General features: G+C 35.6%; 1 protein-coding gene across 1 annotated transcript in view; it reads right to left on the bottom strand.

The window, feature by feature from the left end:
• The window catches only part of MEOX2 (mesenchyme homeobox 2), a 65,542-nt gene extending 38,742 nt beyond the window's left edge, over positions 1 to 26,800 (bottom strand). The window contains exon 1 of the mRNA XM_072783950.1: positions 25,895 to 26,800. Within this exon, the coding sequence (XP_072640051.1) occupies positions 25,895 to 26,408 (514 nt within the window). The 5' untranslated portion in view covers positions 26,409 to 26,800. The remainder of the gene's footprint in view (positions 1 to 25,894) is intronic.
• Between the last annotated feature and the right edge of the window lie 573 nt (positions 26,801 to 27,373).

The following is a 27,373-nucleotide window of genomic DNA, read 5'->3' as shown; positions in this document are numbered from 1 at the left end:
AAATATTTGAAAAGAATCTTTTTGCCAGACATGCCATATGTACTTGGAGCTACAGACTCAATCCCTGCTATCAAGTTTAGAACATATGGGTTAATAAATAATTTTAATGCAAAATGACTCATTCAAAAATAAAGAGATGCACAATAAGCCAAAGACTAATGTGAAGAAGGCAGTGAAAATCTTTTCTTTTTTGTTGGTTTATTTCAGTGAATACATTTTATAGGATAAGTCAAGGATGGCTTCAAGGAGGAAGCGATCTGGAGTGTGATTTAAAGAATGAATGAATTTCTGTAGATGCAGAAAGAAGGGTTTTCCAGACAAAGCAAGAACAAAATCTTACAAATCCAAGACCAAAGAATGCCCTTTTCCTTTGGAAAGCAACAATTCGTCTGGGATTGAAGGCCAGTGCATGCAGAAGGCTGGAGAATTGGAGGAAAAAAATGCAAGAGAGTGTGGGCTATATGTAACATGGAATTTACTTGTAAAATTTGAAGATTTTAATCAGGGCAGGATTAGATGGGTGAGCCTAAAGAGCAGAAATATGACTTTATTCTTTAGACCCTCTCATCTATATCTCTCCACAAGAATTTCTGAGCTCAGGCATAATTGACATATTAGACCCAATAATCCTTTCTTGTGGGGACCGTCCTGTGCACTGAAAGATACATTGCAGCATCCTTGGCCACTAACCACTACTTGCCAGTAGCATTCCATACACAAAGATGACTTGCCTCTAGATATTGCCAAATGTTTCCTGGGGAACAAAGTCATCCTGGTTCAAGAGCAGCTGATGCTGCCTTAAAGTTCCAGCACTGAGCTTGACACATATCAATAATCAATGAAAGATGTTTAAATTGACAGTTACACTTGCATTAAAAATAAGTTATATTTTAGTCTTTTTTTAAATTTGTATTTATTTATGATAGTCACACAGAGAGAGAGAGAGAGAGAGAGAGAGAGAGGCAGAGGGAGAAGCAGGCTCCATGCACCGGGAGCCCGACATGGGATTCGATCCCGGGTCTCCAGGATCGCGCCCTGGGCCAAAGGCAGGCGCTAAACCGCTGCACCACCCAGGGATCCCTAAAAATAAATTATAATAAGGAAGGAAGAAGCCTTGGGATAAATTGGAGACAAACTCTTGTAATTATACAGGTGAAAAAAAACTATATTCTAAACTAAGAGGTTAGAGTATGAGGAATATTAAAGTGATTCAGAATGTAAAATCAGTAGTTTTTGGTAACTAAACACATGGATAGATCTGCTATTGGTAATTGGCTTATCAAACTTGTCATGATCTGTAGCTGAGATCTTTAGAGCTAAACTAACAAGCATGGTTTGAGAGAGTAATATTCAAATTATTTCAATTTTCCTCTTAATTGATGAATACATTTAACATTCATTAAATTGACTTAGTTAAATAGGCTTCTACATAATATATGGGACCGAGCTTTGAGACACTTTTTGCTTTTTAAATCAACCACATTTTTTTTTTTTAAGTACAGCACTTTGCCAATGCGAGGCACTCAATATGCACATTATAAATGATTGAATGACGGAAGGAGTGGGGGGGGGGTGAATCAATCATCCTAAAAATATATGATCAACCAGTTCAAACTGGCATTCTTAAATGGGTTTTCCATTTATGGCTGGGCAAACATACAATTCCCTGTGTAACACAGAATGCATTTATTATACGGCTGGCAATGATTAGGGTGGTGCTCTGGAGAACCACGAAAGAAAGTCATTCTCTGAAAGATGCTAATGTCACCAAACCTAAGCCTATGATTTTGGCATTATTAGCACCCTCTAACCACTTAAGCTAACTGACAAATTTCTGGAACAGATAATGACTGTCTGAGTAACAGATACGGGTCCTAAGATACGGGTCCTACTAACATCATGGTTTATTTAATCACATGAGATAGCATTATGAAATGAAGAAAATCAAATTAAATAAGGTAAGATGAAAATAATTTTATTGTTAGGGCTTGGAAAAGTTAACTATTTCATTTTTACTTTAGGCAAGACTATCCTTACGCCCTGGAATTAAAAAGGACAAAATTTTACACATTACAGTTTATTCTCTTTTCTGGTGTTGACTAAGGAAATCTAGAACAGAAAAATCAATACTGCTACTGCTGTTTGTCCTCTGGATTACTTTGGAGGAAAAAAATAAAATAAGCTCTATATAAATATAGAGCAAATCAGTGGCTCTATATTTAGCAGCTTTGAGATCTTCAAAGAAGGGTACCATCTTAATGTAACACATAAAACTTTTTCTTTAGGAAAGTGTTTGAGTTTTAGTGTTTTTTTCAGTTCTCCATTTTCCTAAACTAAAAACAGTTAAGTATATTTGGGAAAAAAAATCTCAAGTTGACTCTACTTATAATCAACAAAAAGGTGTATACATCAAATGGCTCCTATAGCATGAGAAGATTATTAGCTGTACAATATTCTAATGAAGTTTTCACTACTGGTAGATCAGAACTTTTGAATGAAATAGATTCAAAATAGAGAAATAAAGATAGGACCGAGAAAATCAAACATACCTTGTAGTTGCCAGGCAATAATATTTTTCAAGGTTAAGTAATGTATTAATCCCCTATAGGAATATGCAGACTTTTAGTTTCCATAGTTTTATAAGCCAAATTTTGATATTTTTAGCTTGGAACAATGAAGCAATCCCCCATTCCTTCAAAATTTTCCAATCCTCTTTAATATTCACACAGAGCAGTGACTGATATTTTTGGTAGTGTATTTGTATTTCATCATGATATTTATAAGGAATGAAGCCACTCCAAAAGATTTATGATTGCATATAGTGCATATAAAAATTTAAAAACACAGTTCTATTAGACCAATAAACATTTCCCATAATTAGAAATCAATAACCTAAAAGACAATATATTCTTCATGTTCTGGATTATCACTGTAGTAAGAACAAAAGCCCAAGAATTAAAAGGCCTCTCTACCTTTTTATCAAAAAACTCATAGATAGATGTACATTATTCAGTCCACAAATATTCTAACATAGTGGTCATTCCCACAACTCTACATGGCCAAAGCTATATCTATGAATAGAAAATCAACTTTCCCGGCAGCTCCCAATGACCAGGGCCACACAGAACATTCGCTTTCGCAGCCACGAACTGCATTTTCTTTAAAAGTAGCAGGAATCTCCAAAAACCAATATAATTATAAATCTATTGATAAAAAGGTGATGAGTGGATGATTCAATTTTCAAAAAAGCATAATGAAATAAGAACTTTCATACTGTGGCCAAATCTGTTACTGTCAAGTGAGAGAAATTTCTACAGTAATCTATATTTTAAAAATATCTTCATTTAAACATAATTGACATATATTACATTAGTTTCAGGTATTCCACATAATGACTCAACATTTGTATACACTACAAAATGATTACCACAATAAATCTGGTTACCATCTGCCACCATACAAAGCTATAAAACTGTTTTACTTATGAGAACTTTTAAAATTTACTTTCCTAGCAACCTTCATATTTGAAATACAGTATTTTTGAGGTATAGTCACCATGCTGTACATTATATCCCCATGTAATGATGATCACTACTCATCAGGAAAATGCAAATTAAAATCACAATGAGATCCTAGCTCATACCTATTGGAATAGCTATTATCAAAAAGAAAATATAACAAAACCTGGTGAAGTTGCAGAATACAGAACATCCTTGTGCACTGTTGGTGGGAATGTAAACTGATGCAGCCACTATGGAAAACAGTATGGAGGTTCTTCATAAAACTAAAAGTAGAAATACCATTTGATCCAATAATTCCACTTCTGGATATTTATCCAAAGAAAACAAAAACACTAAGTTGGAACATGCACTCCCATGTTCGGTGCAGCATTATTTACAATAGCCAAGATATGGAAACAACCTAAGTGCCTGTAAATGGATGAATGGGTAAAGAAGACGTGGTACATACAATGTACCAAATACAGGGGATCCCTGGGTGGCGCAGCGGTTTGGCGCCTGCCTTTGGCCCAGAGCGCGATCCTGGAGATCCGGGATCGAATCCCACGTCGGGCTCCCGGTGCATGAAGCCTGCTTCTCCCTCTGCCTGTGTCTCTGCCTCTCTCTCTCTCTCTCTCTCTCTCTCTCTCTATCATAAATAAATAAAAATTTTTAAAAATTGCATTTAAAAAAAAAAACAAACAATGTACCAAATACAATGGGATACTCTCCAGCCCTAAAAATGAATGAAATCTTGCCATTTGACAACATGGATGGACTTTGAGGGTATTAAGCTAAGTGAAACAAATCAAAGACAAATACCATATGATTTCACTTGTATGTGGAATTCAAAAGACAAAACAAACAAAAAAATACAACTCATAGATTCAAAGAATGGTAGAATGGTTTGGTAGTTGCCAGAGGGGAAGGTAGTGTGGAGTGGGCAAAATAGGAGAAAGTGATCAAGAGGGACAAGCTTCTAATTATAAAATAAGTAAGTCAGGGCAGCCGGGTGGCTCAGCGGTCTAGGCACCTTCAGCCCAGGGCCTGATTCTGGAGACCCTGGATTGAGTCCCACGTCCGGCTCCCTGCATGAAGCCCGCTTCTGTCTCTACCTGTGTCTCTGCCTCTGTCTCTCTGTCAAAAAAACTAATGAAAATAAAAATAAAATAAAATAAGTAAGTCATAGGAATGTGACTATAGTCTGACTGTAACTGACTATAATACTGTATTGCAAATTTGAAAGTTGCTAAGAAAATAATATTTAAGGGGATCCCTTAAATATGCGCAGCGGTTTGGCGCCTGCCTTTGGCCCAGGGCGCGATCCTGGAGACCTGGGATCGAGTCCCACGTTGGGCTCCCGGTGCATGGAGCCTGCTTCTCCCTCTGCCTGTGTCTCTGCCTCTCTCTCTCTCTCTCTCTCTCTCTCTCTGTGTGACTATCATAAATAAATAAAAATTTTAAAAAAAGAAAATAATATTTAAAATGTCTGAATGGTATAGTACTAAATTTATTTTTAAAACAAAAAATGTGCTAACGTTTTGAAGGCAGAACTATTATAAATAATTGCACAGTGCAGGCATCCTTAAAATAAGGACAGACTAGTATGAGGCAGGCTGTGGGCATAGATATAATAGCAGCAACATAGCAGTCCCTGAGCTACTGGCAGACAAAAAAAAACAACTTGTAGTTTCGGTCTCCCAAACTATACTCCTAGGCCTTTCAACATCATATATTTGGGAAAAATACGCACACACACACACGCACACACACACATATATATACACACCTGAGTTAAGAAGTTTACCAAAACCTGAGATGAAGAAAAATTTTAGTTCAAATGAAAATTTCAGTTTGGGTCAATTGTTTTTTTTGTTTTTGTTTTTAGTATTATGATTGTTTGTCAACCACAATTATAAGTGCTCAAAGAACTAATGACTACACAGAAAAGACATGGGTTGAGAAACTGGCTCTGTTGTTGAGGCAAATACATTCCTTAATAAAAAATAATGGATGCAGAAAAAATTTAGAAAAAATAGAGAAGTATCCCTCTTTTAAATTTAATTGTGGGATATACATTAAGTTTTTCTTTTAATGGCTGTTTCTTTCCTTTGTATCTTATTTGCGTTTGGCCTTTCCAGGAGTTTAGCATTTTCCTTCCCTTTTTGTCCTGCCTCTTATGTGAACTTGTATCTCTTTAATGGATTGATGGTTAGAATGTGAATTTATTCTAAAAGAACTCATGTATTTTGGTTGAGATAAATAAAAATAAAACCTAACTCTGTAATTCTGAGATTAAATAAGCAAGCACACACACACACAAAAAAACCCTTGACAAAGGACGCTTGATGTTTACTCCTTAACCAAATCCTTACCTTTCTAATAAAAGTTCTTATATATGGATCAATTACCATTTGATTTAAAGTAGAATATGAAGTAATCTAGAGATAAAAAAAACTATAGGGCTAATTCAGTTGAGGGCCACTGGATTTCTAGCCTTTCCTCTTTAAATTTCCTATGTTCCCTCAGTTCAGGCTTTCTATTTAAGAAGTTTCCAAGGGCCCTACAAAAGTTCATTCTTGGCTTTGCCTCTGCACTTGTGCTGAATGTCAAGGTTTGAGGTTTGTTTGAATTCCTGCTCTGTGAATATCTGCTGGACTTTCTAGCAGGTGTGAAGACCCCACGGCTCCTTCTGTTGCATCTCATTTCCACTTATTAAATACTTTATCTTGGAGGATGAAGCAAAAGTGACTTTCGTGTTTCCTGACAGTCTCTTGCTTCAAAGGACTTAATAGTGATTTGTTTATTTCAGAGGAAATGGAGACCAGTCAGTGATGACAGATTTATTAGTTAAGTGGACATCACACACACAAAAACCTTTTCTTACAGTTCAGGCTCCCTTCTAACTACACTCTAAATGTTCAAGACAATGTCATTTATTTGCCAAATCAAACCCATGTGATTCAATATAGTCAAATTTGTGAATTAATATGACCTCCTCCACATACATTTTCACAATAACTCAGAGAAGAGAAATGAGCAAAGAAAACAAATATTATCCTAAATTAAAAGAAAAAACACCCCCTGATGAATTGGTGACACAGGATATCTTTTGGAAAATCACTGAAGGAATATTTAAACAAAGAATGGTGAATTGCAAGAATTCATGCCGGGGATTTGGAAAGAGTTCTTACAACATAGAAAAAGCCTCAAACTCAGATCATGAAGTAATTTCATGTGTAACAACATTATAGATTTAATTGTTATATTAATCACTGACAAAATATTTGTTACTGTTTATATTTTCAGAGTAAATTTGAAAAACAGACATCAACTCCAGAATGACCCAACTTATTGCTCCTCTATGAATGACCAATTTTATCAGGAAATAAATGTCATGTAAGGCAGACACTAGGCTCTCATCAATGGAAATTCTATCCCTTCCAGATATTTTACAAATCAACTAAATAATGTTCAGTATTCATTCAAGTCAAATGGAGAGTGACAATTCAATGATAATATTGCAAGTCTAAAATAGTAGATTTGCATGCTATCGTTACTCCTACTGTAGAAAGTAACCAGCTGAGCAATCCTCAAAAAAGAAAATCTCAACAATTTGACATCTTAATAAATAAATGGAATGAAAATTTTGGGTTATAGAACTAAGATAAAGATACAAAATTCGAAGTTACTAGTTCCAGCACTGCACACATTATTTTAGGGATGCCTTCTCTGAGCTTCCATTTTCTCATCTTTAAGATTAAAGGGATGGTTTTGATGCATTCTAGAATTCTTTCCAATTCTAATGTCCTGCGTAATATCCTACGTAGGCACTTGAATATGGCCTAAAGGAAAGTCCTAACAGCTCTAAAGATAAAGTTGGAGAGAAATGCTAAGAAGCTTGAAGAAAGAAAACCTGGAAAGGACTAAGAGTCATTTCACTTGTTTCACAATATTCCTCTAAAGTCAGTCCTTGAAATAAGGGAGAGCCAATAACATCACTGTCACACTGGTAAATTTACTCCACAATGTCTTCCATGGACCTAATTCTCACTTGCCTTGTCAAAATGACATCAATTTCATGCCAAAAATAATGCAGCATATATACTTAACCACTGAGTAAATAAAATCTCTTACCTTTCACTCTGATTTTATCAAACGATGTCTGGGGAATAATATTTCTGAATTGCCAAGTTTATCTATCTATGATCAATTATTGCTCCACAAACCTTGGTGCATAAGAAAAACAAAAGCTTCAATCTTAAAACTGAGGATATGAACAAGGATGCCCGAAGAACACACTTTGTGCATCAGTCCAAGAACCCAAAAACCTATTTTCCATTTCATGTCTTTATGATTCAACAAGGGTCTTTGTATTTTTCACCAATGGTAATTTGGTCCAATCAGTTCTAACAGATTTTCATGAATTCATAACTTCCAAAGTAGAAAGTATGAAGTGAGAGGAACTGAGGCAGGTGCCATACATTTCCAAAAACCTTCCTGGATTTCTCTGGATATTTTTACCACCTTTGCTACATTATTATATTCTCTATCGCAGTGTTGCATCCAGTTGTTTCCATCTTTGCCTTCACCACTATGCTCTGGACCCCTTCCAGAAACCTCAAGGTGTTCTATTCATCTTAGTGTACCCACTGCATAGAACCAAGACCCAGCACGTAGCAGGCACTTGGTGAAGTAAGTATGAGTTTGCGAATTAGGATCCTACTGAAACACCTATGGCATTGGTGTGGTCCGGGGCCAAAGGGAGGATGGGCTACAGTATGACACTAATTACCATTTATCTAGTTAGTTCTTCTTCTCTGAGCCATGTTTTTGAGGAATTCAACTTTATTTAAAATACTAATGCTGCTTCGTAACATTAAAAGTTAAGTGATTCAAAATGAAGTGAAATTCTATTAGAAAATAAAAAGTGAGGTTTGTTTTTTTTAACATTAGGAAAAGTAAAGAAAAAAATGTGAGAAAGTATTTATATCTGACCTAAGAACAGCACAACTACCTCATGAAGAAAAGCCTCCAATAATATTTCTGCTTGTAACTCGTGTTAAGTACCTCTCCCCATCTCAGTTCAGCACCTCTTAAGGACATAGTTAAATTATGGATCCACTTTATTCCATCCATTTTGAATAACATATTTAAATTTCTTATTGGTTTAGTTTGGCTTTCTCACATTCTGAGTTTTCAAGGTAAAACCATTTAATTTGGAAGTCCACTATTTCTACTATGTACTAACATGGTTTAACTAGTTTATTGCATGCAACTAACATATTTTAATTAGTGATGATTTTTTATTTTATTTTTTATTTATTATTATTATTTTTTAAAGATTTTATTTATTTATTCATGAGAGACACAGAGAGAGAGAGGCAGAGGCAGAGACACAGACAGAGGGAGAAGCAGGCTCCGTGCAGGGAACCTGATGTGGGACTCAATCCCGGGTCTCCAGGATCATGCCCTGGGCTGAAGACGGCGCTAAACTGCTGAGTCACCCGGGCTGCCCAGTGATGATTTTTTAATGCAAATGCTTTGCATATGGAGACTTTCTTCTGAGTGGCTTCTTCTAAGTGGTCCTTAAAAAAAAAAAGCCCAAACCCCCTCATATCTCTGCTTACTGTGTTCATGGAAAAGCACACTTCGTTTTTAAATGAGGAAAAACTAATAATTATTCACCTAAAATGAAAAATAATTGCCATTAGTAATATAGATTACAATATCTACACATTTATGCACCAATGGCCACCAAAATAATATGAGCAAATTTTCAATATAAAAGTAAGCTTACAAATTTCACTCGCTGAAAACTACTAACATGTTTTCCCTACTCTTCTGCGATGCCTACAATAAAACTTTATGACAAATTATATTTGATCCGCCCTGATTCTATTCCAAAACATTTTAAAAACAATGAGAGCTACCTGGACCCTTGCATTTGCTTGCTTCAGAGCTATACCATGTATATTTGATTTTTGTATCCATAAGATAGCCTGAATGTAATTATTAACATTTTTCTACATTTTCATACTTGAGTGTACACTCTTAATGCATATATTCTTACATGAAAGTATCCAGTGAAATCTTTGCTTACCATGTAGTGTCAGTTTGCCTTTTCCTTCACAAAGCAATTGTCAGCAGGTCAATCATCAATTAATTAAAATTAATCCCATTAAAAATTAATCCACAGGTGAATAGTCCTCCTGCTTCCCACATATTGAAAACTTTGAAATTGTGGCAACTTAATTGTGTAATGTATGGCCACACCAAACATGCCCAGATGTTTCACAGTACAGACGTGATACTCCCTATACTCCACTCTTTGTTGCATTTGTTCTCTTCTAATGCCAAAAGGAATGTTTTATCCTCATCTTTCCCCCTAAAATCTTAAAAAACTCCTGTAATAGGTTCCTCTGTCGGCTACCTGACTTGCAATTCCAGAAATCACACCAGGGATTGTGAAAGACTAAATCTTTTGAGAGGCTTTAAAAGTTAATAATTCTTTGTCATTAATTGCCACTGTCTGATTCTATTAAGTTTTCATACTTTCCCCCTGGAAAATCTAGCCTAATTCCTGGCATGTTCCCCACCCTTTCCCAGAAAAATGTTCTCCTCCCTATTCCTCAAGAGGCCTAGAAGAATCTCCCTAGTTGACCTTACATTTTTGAATATGCTTTGTTTGCCTTCCCTCTTCCAAAATTGTTTTTTGTTTTTACATTTACATCCATTGTTACGTTGTGTTTTATTTTCTTTTAATTGTGTTTATAACTCAACCATTTAGTATCTCTGACTTTGCTTTTATGCTGATAATTGCCCAAGTCCCAGGCTTATACATTATGTTTTATTAATAATTATTTTAGGAATTATTTTAGGATACATTTTGGCCTCTTTGAAATCATGAATGTATTTTATTTTAGTAAACACATAGTTGACTAAGCATGAATTTATCTAAAAATAAAAAGTCTTTGAAAAAAATAATGTTCTCTACATTTTACTTTCAGATATGCTTCAACTTTTACAGATAAACTTTCAATCGCATTTAGTTTAGTGTGGCATTTAAATTTTCATCATCTCTTTCTCAACTTGAGGAAATGCTAAGAAAGTTTGTCTTTTTGCCTAAAAGCACTGTTCAGTTGAACTTTCTAACAAATGGAAATGCTCTATATATGTACTGGTTAATACATTAGCCAGGAGCCACATATGGCTGGTAAGTATGTGGAATGTGGTTAGTGATACTGAGAATTGATTTTTAAATTTTACAAATTTTAATTAACTAAAATTTAGATAGATCTATGTGGTTAGTGATTACCACATTATACAGCATAGAAAAGTATCATGATTATTGGTGACACACACAGTTACATAACTGGCCATTTTTAGCAAATCCATAATTTTTTATTGAACAACCAATTGCTCTCCCATATGCAGAAAAGGATAAGATTTAAAATACAAAGTCCATGCTTCTCAGATCTTTTCAACTTAGAAACAATATTTTAAATCAGTAATTCTCAATCTCAACCCATAATCACTTTGGAGTTTTTTAAAATAGTGATGTTCAGATGAAATAAGATATCTGAGATGTGTTTCAAAATAATTAAAACAAGGTAAAGGAGGAGTGGGATTGTATAAATGAGATAAGATTCATAAATACTGAATACAAGGGATACATGAGTGTTTGTTATATGATTTTCTCTATTCTTTAAAGGTTGTAATTTTCCATTATAAAATTTTAAAAATTCCAGCTGTACTCTAGATTAACTTAATTATAACCTATAAAGCATCAATATTTTTTAAGAGCACCTCAATCATTCCAATGTAATATCAATGTTGAGTTACTGTTCTGAATAATGTAATCTTATGATACTACATTAATGAAAAAGGCCAGAAGCATGGAGAAAATGCAAGTTACTTTTCTTCATTAAATGAAGGACTTGTTGAAACAGAATCAATATCAGAGTCATGGGTACCAAAATTTTAAAAAATCATCAAAATATATCACAATATGGATTAATTTTAACTCTTACAGAAATAAAAGCTAACTCACTCACACAGGTAGATTTATTGCAAACTTTCTCTTCCTTAGTTTATATGAAATGTAACTAACCTCAGAACTACAAGTGAGATGATTTCTTTAACGTGCCCACCCCTCATTATCGTTGTTCTTTCCTTACTAGGTAGGCCACCTTATGTGTGGTCATTTGACAGTATCTTAGATACACATTTTCTCATCATGTAGGATTGTCTGAATATGGTTAACGAGTCTGCGTAAAGCAGATTCCAAGGCGCTGTGGATTGAAGCAGCATCATTGTAACAATGTCCTCATAAAAGGGCATATGAAAATATCCTAATTTTCTTTTTCATATCACCAACTATTTGTGCCACTACCTAATGCAACAATGCAGATTAATTAATATTCCATATTTTTCCCAACTGTCCAATGATTTCAAGTTTAATTTAATTTGGGGGCTTTGTTGGACAGACATTTTCAATACTACAATTACTTGGCTGTATGTAATGTGCAAAAATTCAACAATGCATGGCATAACTTCACAGAATGTTTATAGAATCTCATATTTCACCCAAAAATAATGGAATGAGGCATTCCCATATATTAACAGGAAGTTAGGTTTAACAATCGCTGAACTGTTGAAAATATAGACACTTTAACTTTTAAAATGTCGGGCTTTTTTGGCTAATTTATGATAAAGTTTTAATAAATGCATATTTATTTTTGTCTTGATTTATTCATAAGCGGTAACTATATACCACATAATCACAGGTATTTGACCTTGGAAAGTGTCCATAAAAATCAATTAGAAATGAACACAGATTGTTATTTAGGCTGGATATTCATTATATTCTCCTATGGACTGCCTAAGAATCTTCCAAATTTGCCTGACTACTGAAAGCTGGAACCAAGAATTAAAAAAAAAAAAAAAAAAAAACTAATACAGATAATTCATTCATCATTAGTGAACTATTTTCTATGCCACAAATAGGATTTACTAAACATTTCTGCATGCCTAAACTGATGCTCAATATCACACTAAAAGAAAAAGGCAACACTGATTTTTCCCTAGGGAGTATATATATATAATTCAAGTTAAAGACTAGAGTTGTGAAATAGGAATAGCAAAAAGAACCTCAAGGTAAAACTTAAGTGTATTATTATGCAGTATAGAAACATTAATGTGGTAAGGGAAATGCAATGATTAGCATAGGACAGTAGTGACCTGAGAAGGTATCATAAGCCAGCTTTTATTTTTTTTATTTTTTTATTTTTTAAAAAGATTATTTATTTATTTATTTATTTATTTATTTATTTATTTATTTATGAGAGAGAGAGAGAGAGAGAGAGAGAGGCAGAGACACAGGCAGAGGGAGAAGCAGTCTCCATGCAGGGAGCTTGACGTGGGACTCGATCTTAGGTCTCCAGGATCAGGCTCTGGGCTGGAGGCAGTGCTAAACCGCTGAGCCACCTGGGCTGCCCATAAGCCAGCTTTTAATTAAAATAATGAATATGTATTGAAAAAGGTATTACAGGCTATGAGATCAAAATTCAAAATAAATCCTGCAGGCAGCTTAGAGATAAATACACACATTAAGTACATGTAAAACTAGTGAAATGTGAATAAGATTAGTGGATGTATCATTATCAGTTTTCTGGTTAAGCTACTGTATTATAATTAAGCAAGATATTACCACTGGGGGAAACTAGGTGAAGGGTATACAAAATCTCTGTATTATTTCTTACAACTACATGTGAATTTACAGTTTTCTCAAAATAAAAAGGGGGTAGGCATAAATAAGTTTATTCAAGAAATATTGTTTAAAATAAAAGAAAAACCACTAACAGCAAAACTGACCCAGTTGATCAATAAAGTCTTTAATGATGGAGTGGGGAGACTTCACCTGGAAGCCCATTAATAATGGCCCTAAAATTTTACCAAAGGAAGTCAGATAATAGGCAATACTTTGCATACCATGAGGGTTCTTGACTAAATGGGAGATGCACAAAATCTTGTGGAAAACTTCTTGAATGCAGCTATGATGATATATTTTTAGGTACCCACACAAGGAATAAGAGAACACTGTTTTAAACTAACACAAATGCCAAGAATTGTGTTCCAAAGACTAAATGAAAAGATCATTTTATCAGAAAAGCACTACTTTAAATATCTATCTATGTGGTTTTATACATAATTGAGATTATACAACATTATTATGTTATATTATATCTAATTATATCATATATGTATATATGATATTAAGCAAAATTTGGTTGCATACCAGAAACAGTACACGTAAAATCTAATAGTATATTGTTGATGGATGTTAGCCACCCCATGTGCCTTATACATCAAAGCCTATAATTAAACATTCATACTGTGTGAAATAATTTCAGTTTAATGTAGAATTCCAAGAAGAGGCATGAAAGTCAAGATATTACTGTATGTTGAAAGTAAAATTCCACTAGGGAAGGATGAAATAAGATAAAGAAAGATACTCAGAAGAGAGCTACATCAGGAGTCCTAGAAAGAAAATTAAATTAAGTGCAAGAGACATCAAAGTACAAATAAGAAAAAAATACAGAAGCATGTGGAATAGTATGGATTTGGGCCAAGCTTTGTGGGAAGAGGTTGCATGGCTGAGTCCTGAATATAAGTCTAGCAGAAAAGGAGAAATTATCAACTGAGACCATTAATGTGAAAGCGTTCTGAATATAAAATAAAATTAACTACATAAAAGAGGGATCATGTTTTATTATTTTGGAAATGGTGTGTTTAGAGAAAAAAAGGAAAAGAATTTCTTGAATGAACAAATTGTATTTTTGATGTTTAATTTTGTGTTTTGAGGGACTAGTAAAAACTAAGGATCTGGAATCATTACAAAAGGTGAATGTTAGAGTGATCCAGAGGTTGTATGGGTCAATGTATTGGGGAGGAACAGATGGGTCTGGTGTTTACAGATTGTGGGGAAGATGGGTGTGGGCAGGAAAAGAGGGGAAACAAGGAAGGTACAATTCATTAGCCAAGGTAGTAAAATGGTCAGCCACTAGCATTTCTGAGTATCTTCTATGCAAGAAGATTGCATTCAAATAAAAACTAAGAGTAATACTTATCTAAGAATGGACTTAAGACAAAAGAGAGTTGCTTAGTATCTATTTGTAGCTATTCATTTCTTTGAACACAAAAAAGCAAATACATTATAAGTAAAGCTCAATTTAGCAAAATTTGCTTGAGTTAAAATTAAAAATTTTTAAATAGAGGGCAGCCCAGGTGGCTCAGCGGTTTAGCGCTGCCTTCAGCCCAGGGCCTGATCCTGGAGACCTGGGATCGAGTCCCACGTCGGACTCCCTGCATGGAGCCTGCTTCTCCCTCTGCCTATGTCTCTGCCTCTCTCTCTCTCTCTCTCTCTCTGTCTCTCATGAATAAATAAATAAAATCTTTAAAATAAATTTTAAATAGAAGACAAATTCTTCAATTCACAAATGGCTATCCAAAATATGATTCTGTTACCTAAATATCTATTATTTATAGATATAATTCGGCAAAGTCCACCTGCACATTACCAAATATTGAACTTTAAAATGCTATGGTTGATTATATGAAGGTGTCAAAAATATATAGGCAAACTGGTACTTGATAACAAGAACTATGTTATTTGAAAACCGAAGCTAAGAAAATTTAACAGTGTTTATATTCATAAAATAAGAATGAAAAGTGACTGAGGTAACCATAAAATCAGATTTAGAGAGAGGTAGTTTACACCCAAGTGAAGCACTTTGTCAAATTCCATTTTATTCACTCAAAAGCAGTAGCCAATATTTTAAATGATGCTGAAATTTATTTTTATTGGGAAGACTAAAAACTTAAGGTTTCAAAAATATTTTATGAGATTTTCCTTTTAAGGGCACTAGGCTGAAGTCAGGATATGGAAGTTCAGCTTCCACTACTTGGCTGAATCTACAGACATTACTTAATTTCTCTGGGCACATTCTCTCATCTAGGAAATACATTCATTGAACTGGGTGATGCCTTGGGAGTCTTCTAGTGTCTTGATAATTCAGTTCCTAATGATCTATTTAAATATTACATTAAGAAAACTGACCAATCAAGCCTACTTTGAAATCTAAAAATCAGGGGCACCTGGGCGGCTCAGTGGTTGAGCATCTGCCTTTGACTCAGGGTGTGATCCTTGGGATCACAGGGTTCCTGGGATGGACCCACATCGGGCTCCCCGTGGGATGTCTGCTTCTCCCTCTGTATATGTCTCTGCCTCTCTCTGTATGTCTCTCAAATAAATAAATAAAATCTTTAAAAAAATCTAAGAATCATGAACTAAACAATGTCATCTGTCCTTTCTTGTCATTGCAAAGTAGTACGGAACATTTAATATTCTGTTCCTCCTGTACCCCCTTCCCTACTCACTCCCAGCTCTTCTGTTATTCAGCAGAGAAGCAATCACTAGTGATTTGAACTTCTCTAATTTTAAGGACTATATTGCTTTGAATCTAGGAACTCTGAAGTGTTAACTCTGGCATTTAGAATATTAATACAGTATTTGATTCTACTATTCATTCAAAAGCAACTGCCTCAGACCATTGAATATAATAAATTTCCCTGAACTACTTCTCTGAATTCCTCATACCGAGCTGTGGGTATAGGAAAGGCGACTAAGGTTACCAGAGTGAAATCAACCAATCATCTAGGACTTGCCACTCAGGCCAATAGTCTGTAATTCTCAAAAATTTATTAAATTTAAATAAATACACAAGTAAAATATTGCTTTTTTCTATGAAAAATAAAATTATAAAATATAACTGTTTCTCTACATTTTATGAGGGATCTAATACATTCTTAGCTTTCAGTGGTATCTGCATATTTGCCATTCCTATTTTTTTATTATTTTTAATTTTTTATTGGAGTTCGATTTGCCAACATATAGTATAACACCCAGTGCTCTTCCCGTCAAGTGCCCCCCTCAGTGCCCGTTGTGTATTTACCATTTGTGAGGGGCTCCAAATGAAACCACCACAAATAACAAGGAACTCCAAAATATAAATTCTGTCTGCAATAAACTTCATAAACATGGCAGAAAAAAATGTCATGCCTCTATCCTTCTAGTTAACAGCTGAAAACAGAAACCTGAAATTTCATTATAATGTTGAAATCCCTTTCGTTTAAGTTCTGCTCCCTTTTGACTACATGTGCCTCTGTATGTTCCTCTTGAAGGGAATTATTTGATGGAAAAGTGGCAGGGGACACCTAAGAAAGGAGGTTAGGAGATGCCCAAGCAAAAGAGGCTATGGAATGAGAATCTCAAAAGGATGATTAAGTGAAAGAAACTGGGGTCTCGTGGTCTCGAAGTCACTCTACATTTCAGGAAAAAGGCAATGGGACTTAAAATTCTAGCGACAATGGCAGATTATTTTAAATCTTTAGCCATCTTTTCAGCAAGCAACATTTCCAATAGCAATCTTAGTAGTAAAATACAAACAAACAGGCAACATAAGAGAGAGACTGTTTTCAGATGGGGCACAGCCATGACATAACTGCACCTACACCGATGTGTGATAAAAATAACAACACTACTGACCCAGTCATTGTTCTAAGTGCTTTATGTTTATTAACTCACTTTAATGTTTAGGAAACTAAGAAACAGAGAAGTTGAATAACAGCTAGTGAGAGTCAGAGGAAGACGTTGGGTTCTCCCAGATTTACTATTGACATCTCTTCCCTGTAGCCTGCATTCCTTTATGACTTCTACAGATTTCATTACCAAGACTAGTGTGGTCTGCTACACTGTCTTCTGATTATATTTGGCCAATGGAAGGTAACAAAAGAAGACTGGAAGGCATGGACATCGTTTACTGGATGATATTTGATATCAGCTGCAATCCTCCACCTGAGGTCTCCACTTTGCCAGAAGGCTTCTGTCCTACTGCTCTCATTAGATTCTGGATTCTTGTAATTGCTCCCTCTATTTGTTGCTTCATGTTTAGAGGAGCTAATGTTTTCCAAATGTGGGCAGACCCTGGACGATTGAGCATTTCCTGTTGCTCCCCCTACGTACTGCTCACCATCAAATAGTCATCATCAAACTCTCTTCATCATCAGTTATCTCTTTGAGTGTGACATCTATTTTCTTGTCTGATGGGATGACTAAGAAATAAGATCCTTTAGGATTTATCAACTAATGACTAATCTAGAAGAAAAGATACCTGTAATTCCCTGAATTCTGAAGGCAGGCATCCAAAAGATGATAATCCTGGAAATGTGGGCAGCAAGATCTCAGATTTGGATGCCTTACCTCTGGCTTTCCTGTCATTTCAATCTGTCTCAAAAGTTTACTTCTAGATGCTGTCTAGTTTAACATATCCAGATCTGTTTGTATTTCAAATTTAAAAAAAACCTCCCAAAGTAAACATAGCCTGTAGTTGGAGAGATTTTAATTGTTAAAAGCAGTAAACATACTGAGAGCTCATTTTACATTTGAAAAATATTAAGTAAGGAAAGATGTCACTTAATTTTAATCTACCCAGTTAACACTAAAGCTCTCTTTGCATGGTTCTTAAAATGTGAAAGCCATTTGCTAAATTATTGGTGTCCTACAAAATCAAAGCTACCTTTTATCTATGTAGTTCCCACTAAGTTTCTGACGACACAATTCTATTTTCCTGAACTTCATGTTTTAGCTCTCAAAATAAAATCAATCATTTGTGAAATTTACTTGATGTTCACAGTTTATTTGACAAGAATCACTGCCTATTGTACTTTTTTTTTTTTTTTTTTACTAATAAGAATACATTTCAGTTTAGTCTGCTAGTTTTTCAGGAGGCTAAGAATGATCATCTGTAAGTTTACTGAGCAGTCTAGACAATATAAGAAGCCGCCTCTACAGACACTGAATACATTTCACCAGTACATTTGCAAATAACTATCACTTTGCAAAAATAAGTTTTTATTTGGGTGTCATTTCTGGCAAAGCTTTAAGGCTACATTTTCAAAGAGCAAAATTCCAGGCCTTTAAAATTCTACTGGCATCCACTCGCCTAAGCTGGACCCTCCTCTACGTTTCCGCAGAGCCCGAGAGAGAGATGACTTCATCTTAATCATTTTCTTGCCCATAGTCATGTAAGATACTGAGAGTTTTTTCTTCTCTTAGAGCATTATGAGATCTCTTGAAGTGTGGGGAAAATAATGAGCTAGAGGAAGAGAAAAACAAAAGAAAACAAAAACTGCAGGGGAGTTGGCAGATTTGACTTTAATGACTATCATTGATTACCAGTCTCAGCCTGGTGGACTCTCTACACAGCTGTATATGCTTCAAACCTAATATTTTATTTTCTAACCAGAATATGTAACGTCGTCATGTTAAGGTCTCTAATGAGGATGGTCTACTTCAGGTCATCTTTTATCAAGAAATTGGTATTCTATTATCGTGTATGTGTACCTGTATATATTTCTTTTTTTATTTTATTTTATTTTATTTATTTATGATAGTCACAGAGAGAGAGAGAGAGGCAGAGACACAGGCAGAGGGAGAAGCAGGCTCCATGCACCGGGAGCCTGATGTGGGATTCGATCCCAGGTCTCCAGGATCGTGCCCTGGGCCAAAGGCAGGCGCCAAACCACTGTGCCACCCAGGGATCCCTATATATTTCTATATAAAGATTATTTCAAAGCACGCTTTAAGAATAGCTGCCATGTTCTAGTTAAATTAGCTCCCTCCCTGTTTTTTCCTCAACACCAACCTTTTACTAAAATGCAGTAGAAACGGAAAACTATGAATAATAAACACTTTATATTCATAATTTCAGGCAATCTAGTTTATCTAAAATTCAAGAAATATGCCTAAAACATCTTAGTAAGAGAGCTTATGAAAACAAAGAATACACTTAAATACATTTGAAACATTTGAATTTAATAGATTCTATATGATTTTGAAGAACAGTAATTTTTTAATTTAATTCTTTAATCAGAACCCTAATATTTTTACCACTATGGCTTATTACCTTGTTAAACTTATATTTACAGTAAAAGTAAAACTCCAAGGATGTAAGAATGGAGTCACCGAAATACACAAATATTTTTGAATTATTAAACGTTTAGGAAATGCTAACTTTTTAAACAGTATTTTTAAACCTATATAGTATAGAGAGAACTGATTATTTCTGAAAGTAGTTTTCTCTCCTTCATACAAACTCTTTCCAAGAATGTACGCATATAATACAGATTTTACCCAATGATTCTTGTTCATATGCACATGTAAGAGATCAAAAAACGTATCATAAAACATATCATAAAACATTTTCAGAACCCTATGAAAACCAGGATTCTAATACATAGTACTAAGTTTACAGAGGGCAATGTGTAAATTCAGAAATATTATATTGTTGTGGAAAATGTAACATTATAAATGAAAGTTTCATGAATAATTACAAACATTTTTATTGCATATTTAAAATTCCAAATACAGGCAAAATAAATAATTGACCCATTCAAACACATATGAATGTATACTCTCACTAAGTAACTTTCTGTTAATTTACTACTAAATACATCAAAAGGTTTCAAACAGAAATGCTTACTCTGAAATATAAAAACTATGTCTGGAATTTATACAGATAGATCAATAGGTATATTGTTGGTTGTTTTGTATCTTAAAATACTACCTAACACAACTTACTTGAAATAAATTCCTTACACTTTTATAATGTAAATGAAAAACCATTAGAGAAATGGGCATTAGATTTAAATTAATTCTGTTTCAACACAGGTAACCCAAATTGAAGGCTAAGACCCAAATGACCTTTACCATTGTAAGTTTTACTCCATGAGAGCAATAAAATATTCTGCAAGTTTTTCTCCAGTTGGATTTTGAACCTCACCGATGACTATGATTTAGGAGTAGTGTAAAGTGTCACAAGTAACTTTTCTGTACTGTGTTCCTCCATCCCTATTTAGACGTTTCAGTTTAATAGCTATTCCAACAGTCATATGAGTATCATAACAAAAATAGGAAAATTGTTAGTGCTTCATTTTCTTTACAACCTTTACAGAAAGCTTATCATTGATAACTAAACCATATTAATGATTAAAACACATAATCTAGAAAAATAAGCTGTGATAATAAAATGTTATTTATTTATTTATTTATTTATTATTTTTTTAAATAAAATGTGTTTTATTGCTTAAATACATTAAATAGGAAATACATCATACCTACCTCAATTTCTAATTTGTGGACTTTGGTCTTGGTTTGTATTTCATCTTTTTTTAATTTTCTTTTTATTTTAACCACTAGAATCAGTTACCAGTACCATACCACAGCAAATATAATTTAACTGGCCACTCAAGAATTAATCCTTCTTATTTTATGATTTCAATCAAGGGGGAAAATGCTACTTCTGATAGTCTCACTTCATGTGCTAATATACTTTCCCAGAAATTGTTTTATTATTATAAAAAAATTATAGCAAAAATATAGAAAACATGATAGAGATAAATCATCTACAACTATTAACTCAACAAATATTAAGTAATTCCTGAATGTATTTTGTTTTCTAATAATTTCCCATCCTTAACGGTCTCATTTATAGATGTTTCTAATCATTATAGCAATGCTTAGAAAAGAGACATGCTCTGAAACTTTAGAAATGAACTACCTAAGTGAATAAGGTCTAAAAACTAAAATATATTATTGTATTATATTGGTCTTTCTCATTTGAAAAGAAACTCTAAAAGGCGCTCACATCTTTGTTTCTGGCTGCCATTTTTAATACAGTTAATAAAACTACCCAGTATATATATATATATATATATATATATATATATATATATATATATAATTATTATAGTAAATGAATAAAATTGGCACCATTACCAGGCCAGGTATAAGAAATAGATTTATACACGGCCAATTTTTATATTTATTCAGCTATACATTAATCCATAAGTTATTTCTCAAATGAAAAAAAAGTTAGCTTTTCTATTAAATATGGAATTAGTCTCCCAAATTTCCCTGAATCTGATGAAAAAGTTTATCCACTTTTGCGATTTCATTTTTGTTTAAAATTAATTTTTTTAGTGTGTTTAAGTCTTATAATAAACATTATGTTATTATACATGCCAATGTTGTGATAAAGGGTCGATATTTTCACATCACACAGAGGGAAAACAGAGTAATTCTCAAAACTTTTTTTCAGTTTATTAGTAGAGATCAGCTTACAGGGCACCAACATAATGGTTTCCATTGATAGCTATTATAAATAAAGATTATAATTTCAAATATTTGAGTATTGGGTTTTTCACCAAAATGAAAGTATTAGCAGTGCCATGACTCGCATTTAATGCTTTTCCTTTTTAAAGTAACTATAAATAAAGATAGTCACAAAGATCTTGAAACTATTGCTATTTGCATTCTTCCTTCCATTCATTGGTAGCTTTCAACAATAAAGCACCTTAATTCTAAAGGGACTGCTACTCTTGACTTTTTTGAGTGTAATCATTTGAAATCACTCATGTAGGTCAATGGTTCTTAGAATTTTTTTTCATGTCAGGTCACCATTTTAAAATGTTCACACGTAAAATTAACCTACTACTACAAAAAAAAAAAAAAAGACTTAAATGACATTTTTTATTCCATACATTTGAGACATTCAATTTGTTCAATCAATATTCTTCTTTAATTATCAGGATCCAATAGACTTTTTTTAAAATTCTAAAGCAAATGCTGAAAAGCCATAATCCAGTAACACAGAGATGAGTAATAAAGTATTTTTTTCCTTTCAGAAAACATGATACTTGAAATATCTAAAAAAATATATAATATAATACCAGTGTTAGGGTGGAGAAGACATTACCCTGTATTTAGGTTCCAGTTTATTAAGGTAATACTCATTATTCTGCATAGCCAAGCATATAGACAGATATAATTTGACAGCAAATATTTTATGATATTGTAGCTAATAAATATTTGTCATTTTACAAGAATCTAATATTATTCAAAACCTTGTAAAATCCATATTCCTAAATCATTTCCTTCCTTTTTAATATAATTTTGATTTTTAAATAAAATGTATACTTATATTAATTCAACTCATTTGAATACGAAATATTTATAAGTTTATACTGTATTTTACCTGCATAAGAACTCAAGTTAGATTGACTAATTTGTTTTAGTTATTTTAGCTAAAAATTGGACAGTTTATACCTACTAGTACATTGCTTGAAGAACAATCAAATGTAATTGAAGCCAAGTAATTCACACTATTTATAGAGTTTTTTTTTTTCAGAATCACCTGCTTTGTATAGATTGTTTTAAGTGCAGTTGTAAAGTTTTGATTTTTAAGAGTTCCTTTGAAGACGTCGCAGATGTTGGCTTTGCTAATAATGCTGGAAAGCATGGCAGGTTCAAAGTTGCAAAAATGTTTAACACATATAAAAATAACAGTGTGCTTTTCCATTAAACTCGGCTATTTTCAATTGTCAATAAACTATAATGGAAGCCCAAAGTCCATAAATATTTGTTTCTAAACCCTCAAGCTTCTTGAGTTTGCATATGTGTGTATTTGGGAAGAGAAATGCATGTAAAGGCATACTGAAAAATATTACACATTGTAGTTTCAGCATCATTACCATGGATAAAAATTTGGGTTATTCTTCAATATTTTCTGTTGCCTAAAGTTCTATTTGAATTTCAACTTCACAGGGCCATGCACACATACACATACACATATATTCTGGGTCTTATATGCAAGGATAAAGAATTTTGGTTCTGACTTTGCCCTGGATTTATGTATTACATTTACTTTCATTATAAATACATAGTAATTATAAACTTCCTAACAAAATATAAGTAGTCTGTTCCACGCATGATATGACTTTCGTCTAATACAGTTTTAAAATTTTGAAAGTTCAGAAATTAACCTAATTTTTGGAAATATTGAAATATTAAAACTGTGCAATAAGCAATGAGAGATATATGTGTTAATAATATGCCAGAATTATGTGATCTTCTACATTGCTTTAGTTTCTGCTAGATCAGGATGCCTTTATAATTCTATGAAATGAAATAACTGTAAACATAAACATGGAAGACCAATTGAAATATCACAGGAGAAAGATATCTTGAACCTAAATCTATCGAAAAATCTAACAAATATTAACTCAAATAGTGAAATTACCAAATTAAATTTACGAGTATACATATATTTAACTGGAACCCATTGTGATATTTCCTTTTAGTTAGTCAAAGTGTTCTTTAAAAATATCCTACCATGAATAGAAAACTCTCACTCTAACTTCCCAGTGATTCTAACCTTGGTGATGACTAATTATATTTCCCACTCAAGATCAATTGATTAATACTTTATGTAGCAGATGCAAATTTTGTATTTGTTTTTCCAGTACTCTAATTAGTTTCAACATGTAAATATAAACTAATTTTGCTATATGGTCATTTTCCACCAAAAGAGAATAGCACTATTAGTATAACCAGTTTTCTTAAGAAATTTGTTATCAAAATACTTTAAGGGAAGCAGTTCTTGGGTCTCACTTTTTTTGTTTCCCACTAACCAAAATAGTATGTGCCTATATGAAAATCCAATTTCCCCTAAGAAGCTTAGGTGCATTGATTCAGTCCAGGAAGGAAAAGAAACAGTCCATCATAGGTTTTTCACTGCTGAAAGTAAAATGAACAGTAAGAGCCTCTGTTAATCGCAAAAATGGACCGACCAACCTGAACTGGGATCTGCTTCCAAAAAAGTTACATTGATATCAAATGCTGAGCCCAGGAAATGGAACACTGTATTTTAAGAGATTTTTTTTTTTTTAAAGAAATGAAGATGGAAACCTTAGTGCTACGGTTAACCTTTCAACTCTGTCTTAAAAGTTTCGCTTATAGTTAGTAAAAACCGTTAAACGTGAATAATACTGCTGGTAACTTTCTTAGATATCAACTAATTTGTGATGGAGCATAAAAAGTTCACCCTTGACCTTGGAAAGTAAAAGTTAGATTTTAAGTGTGTGATAGAAGAATCCATCTCTTACTAACGCTGAAGAACAACTGATACCATTGTTGCAGAAGAACACGAGATACGCAGCTCAATCATTGCCATTTACGTGGGATCTTACCTAAAGCATTATGAAAAACAAACATCTTCCAATCCTTCGCATCAATACCTGTCATTGCCTTCTAGGACTGTTAAACCAATTCCACAAAAGAAGAAAAATGTGTAAATATTATATTAAACAAATGACACTTTCCAAAAGGGATGGAACGCAGGGCACGCTGTAGCTACAGAAGAAAATCCACAAGTCCCTTAATTGTAAAGTATCTCTTAACAATTGGACGATGATACAGATTGTGAAGGGCTTTAAGGAGTTGCTTGGAAAGCTTTAGTGTCTGGGATTGCTACAATTTACTTGGCAGTCTGCGCATTCAAGCATCTGCATTTAGTAAGGTTCGCTTTTGCGTGGCCACTCAAGTTATCCCCACATAGATCAGCGCCTCCTGCGCGCACCCTCGAATACCAGCCTTAAGCACGTAGAGAACCAGCACTACCCCGGCTGCTGTTTGTTTCCAAATACTTGCCTCCAATAATACTCAACAGAAAGATATTTTACTTTCCACTTTGAAACTCAGATTCCCTATTTAGATTAGCACCACACGAATACAACTACTATTAAAAATCGTTTTTTTTTTCCGCAAGAGTCTGAGCATGTATTTATTTACCGTTCTTTGACACATTCCTTAAAATCCTCTGAATTCCTAGATTGTCTCCTTCCCCAAGAAAGGGATTTTTTTTTCTTTTTTTTTACCATTTGGAATAGGGTGCTATTTAAAGAACTCTGAAATCAGAATAAAAAAAAAAAAACTAAAACTTTTTTTTTTTTCTCATACGTTCTGCCAAGTTCCACTGCAAGTTCCAAATATTGTGCAATAATTTGGAAATCCAGTTAACGATGGGAAAAATCGAGCCAGTCGGAGTCGGGAACTTGCAAGGGAAGAGTCAAGGAGCGGCACCCGCACGCACGCCCAGCGGACGCCGCAACCCCGGGTGCGCTCCCCTCCCCACCGCTCAGATGGAAGGTCACGCTTTGCAATCGATTTCACGTACTGTCACTTGTCCTTTTTTCTTAACCCTCTGGTAAACTAGTTTGAACCTTGGAGAGCTTATCGCTGTTGGCTGCAGTGTTGCCCTTGGAGAGAAACACGTGCCCCCAAATAACAGGACCAAAGCAGCCCCCGCCGAATTTGGCGGCGCGGAGCCAGAGAGGGCGAGACGCGTACCCTATTCCCCGCCGCCTCACTGTAGCGCCAGAAGCTTCTCTGTCCTTTCCCCGCCCCCTTTCGCCGACCGTGCCCGGTGCGCTCTTACCTGAGCTATCACTTTTCCTTTTGCCGCCACTTCTCTTCTCCGCCTCCGCGGGTGACAGCGCCTGGCGGCCGTAGTCTCCTGGCGCGCACGCGGCCCCGGTCGGGGTGCTGGAGCCCAAGCTGGAAGAATTGGAACACAGGACCGGCGGGCTGCTCCCCAGCTCCGGGGGCCCTCCCGAATCCGGCTGGAGGCAGAGGCTGTGACGAGCCGCGCTCGGGGGGGAGGACATCTGCGGAAGGTGCCAGTTGGTTTGCAGAGCTTGGTGCTGCTGCTGCTGGTGGTGGTGGTGGTGGTGATGGTGGTGGTGGTGGTGCCCCCTGTGATGCTGGCTGGCAAACATGCCCTCCTCGTTGGGGTATCCCGCGATTATGCAAGACGAGGAAGAAGTGGAGAGCTCGGGGTAGGACATATGGTCAGATCTTCCATGGAGGGCGAGAGAGGACTGGGAAAACGGGTGCAAGCCTTGCGCGGTGGCGTGAGGGCTGCGCAGGCAGCCAAAGAGCGGGTGTTCCATAGCATGCACGTCTCAGGTTCCAGGCAGAAGACTTCACGATGGTTCCGAACGCTACCACCCTCTGTCACTTTTCACTGGAAACCGTGTGTTTTCCCCCTCCCAAACAAATTTTACCCGCCGTTTCTGCAGAGCTCGGATAATCCCGGTCCGGAGCCCTAGCGGCCAGTCTCCTTTACATATAAACACTCGGACCTGGAGAAGCTTCCCTTCGAGCTACTCAGATGTCAAGAGTAGGAGAGGTTGAAGCCAAAAGAAGGTGGTCCCAGAGAACTGCGTTCAGGGGGAAACGGCTCTGAGAGGTTATAAATAGAGTGTAATGTGAGCTGGGGGCTGGCTCAGGAGCCCGGAGCTGACCACATGCAAACTCCCTCCAAAACTCCCGCTCAGTCTGCGCCACGCGCTCCCAGTTCCACTTCCTATCTCCGGCTGGACGTGCGCACTGCGTCCACGCCCGCCCGCCCTTGCCAGCAGCCCAGGCTGCGAGCCGCGCGCCTGGCGCCTGAGCCCGGCCCGAGCCCGAGCCCGAGCCCGAGCCCGAGCCCCAGCCGCGCGGACAGCGGCTCTCCCCGCCCGCCGGGCCGCCGAGGTGCCCTCCGCGCCCGCCCGCGCACGCCAGCCCCAACTCTGCACCCACCGCCCGACCCGCTCACTTCTCTTGTCACTGCCACTCGGGCGCTGTCACCTGCGGGAAAGCTCGGGGTACGCCCGGCTCTTGGGCTCGAAAGGGGAAGTAGGATTACGGAAAAAAAAAAAAAAAAAAAAAAAAAAAAAAAGATTAGTTTGGCGCGCGCTCAGACAAGTTTTTCAAACTCTGCATCGACTCGTGCCCAGGGCGCAGCGGCGCGTCTAGCTTTTCGCAGCTGTTTTCTCCGTCCGGGTGGGTGGTTACCGCGCTCGGACCCGGCATCCGAGGTTTCTGGGAAGTGCCCCGCGGGTAGGAAAAGGGCCATTCTCAGCGCCGAAAA

The sequence above is a fragment of the Canis lupus genome, chromosome 18, assembly GCF_048164855.1.
Source record: "Canis lupus baileyi chromosome 18, mCanLup2.hap1, whole genome shotgun sequence".
Classification (NCBI taxonomy): Eukaryota; Metazoa; Chordata; class Mammalia; order Carnivora; family Canidae; genus Canis; species Canis lupus.
Note: the sequence above shows the minus strand (reverse complement) of the source record. Positions and strands in the feature narration are given on the sequence as shown.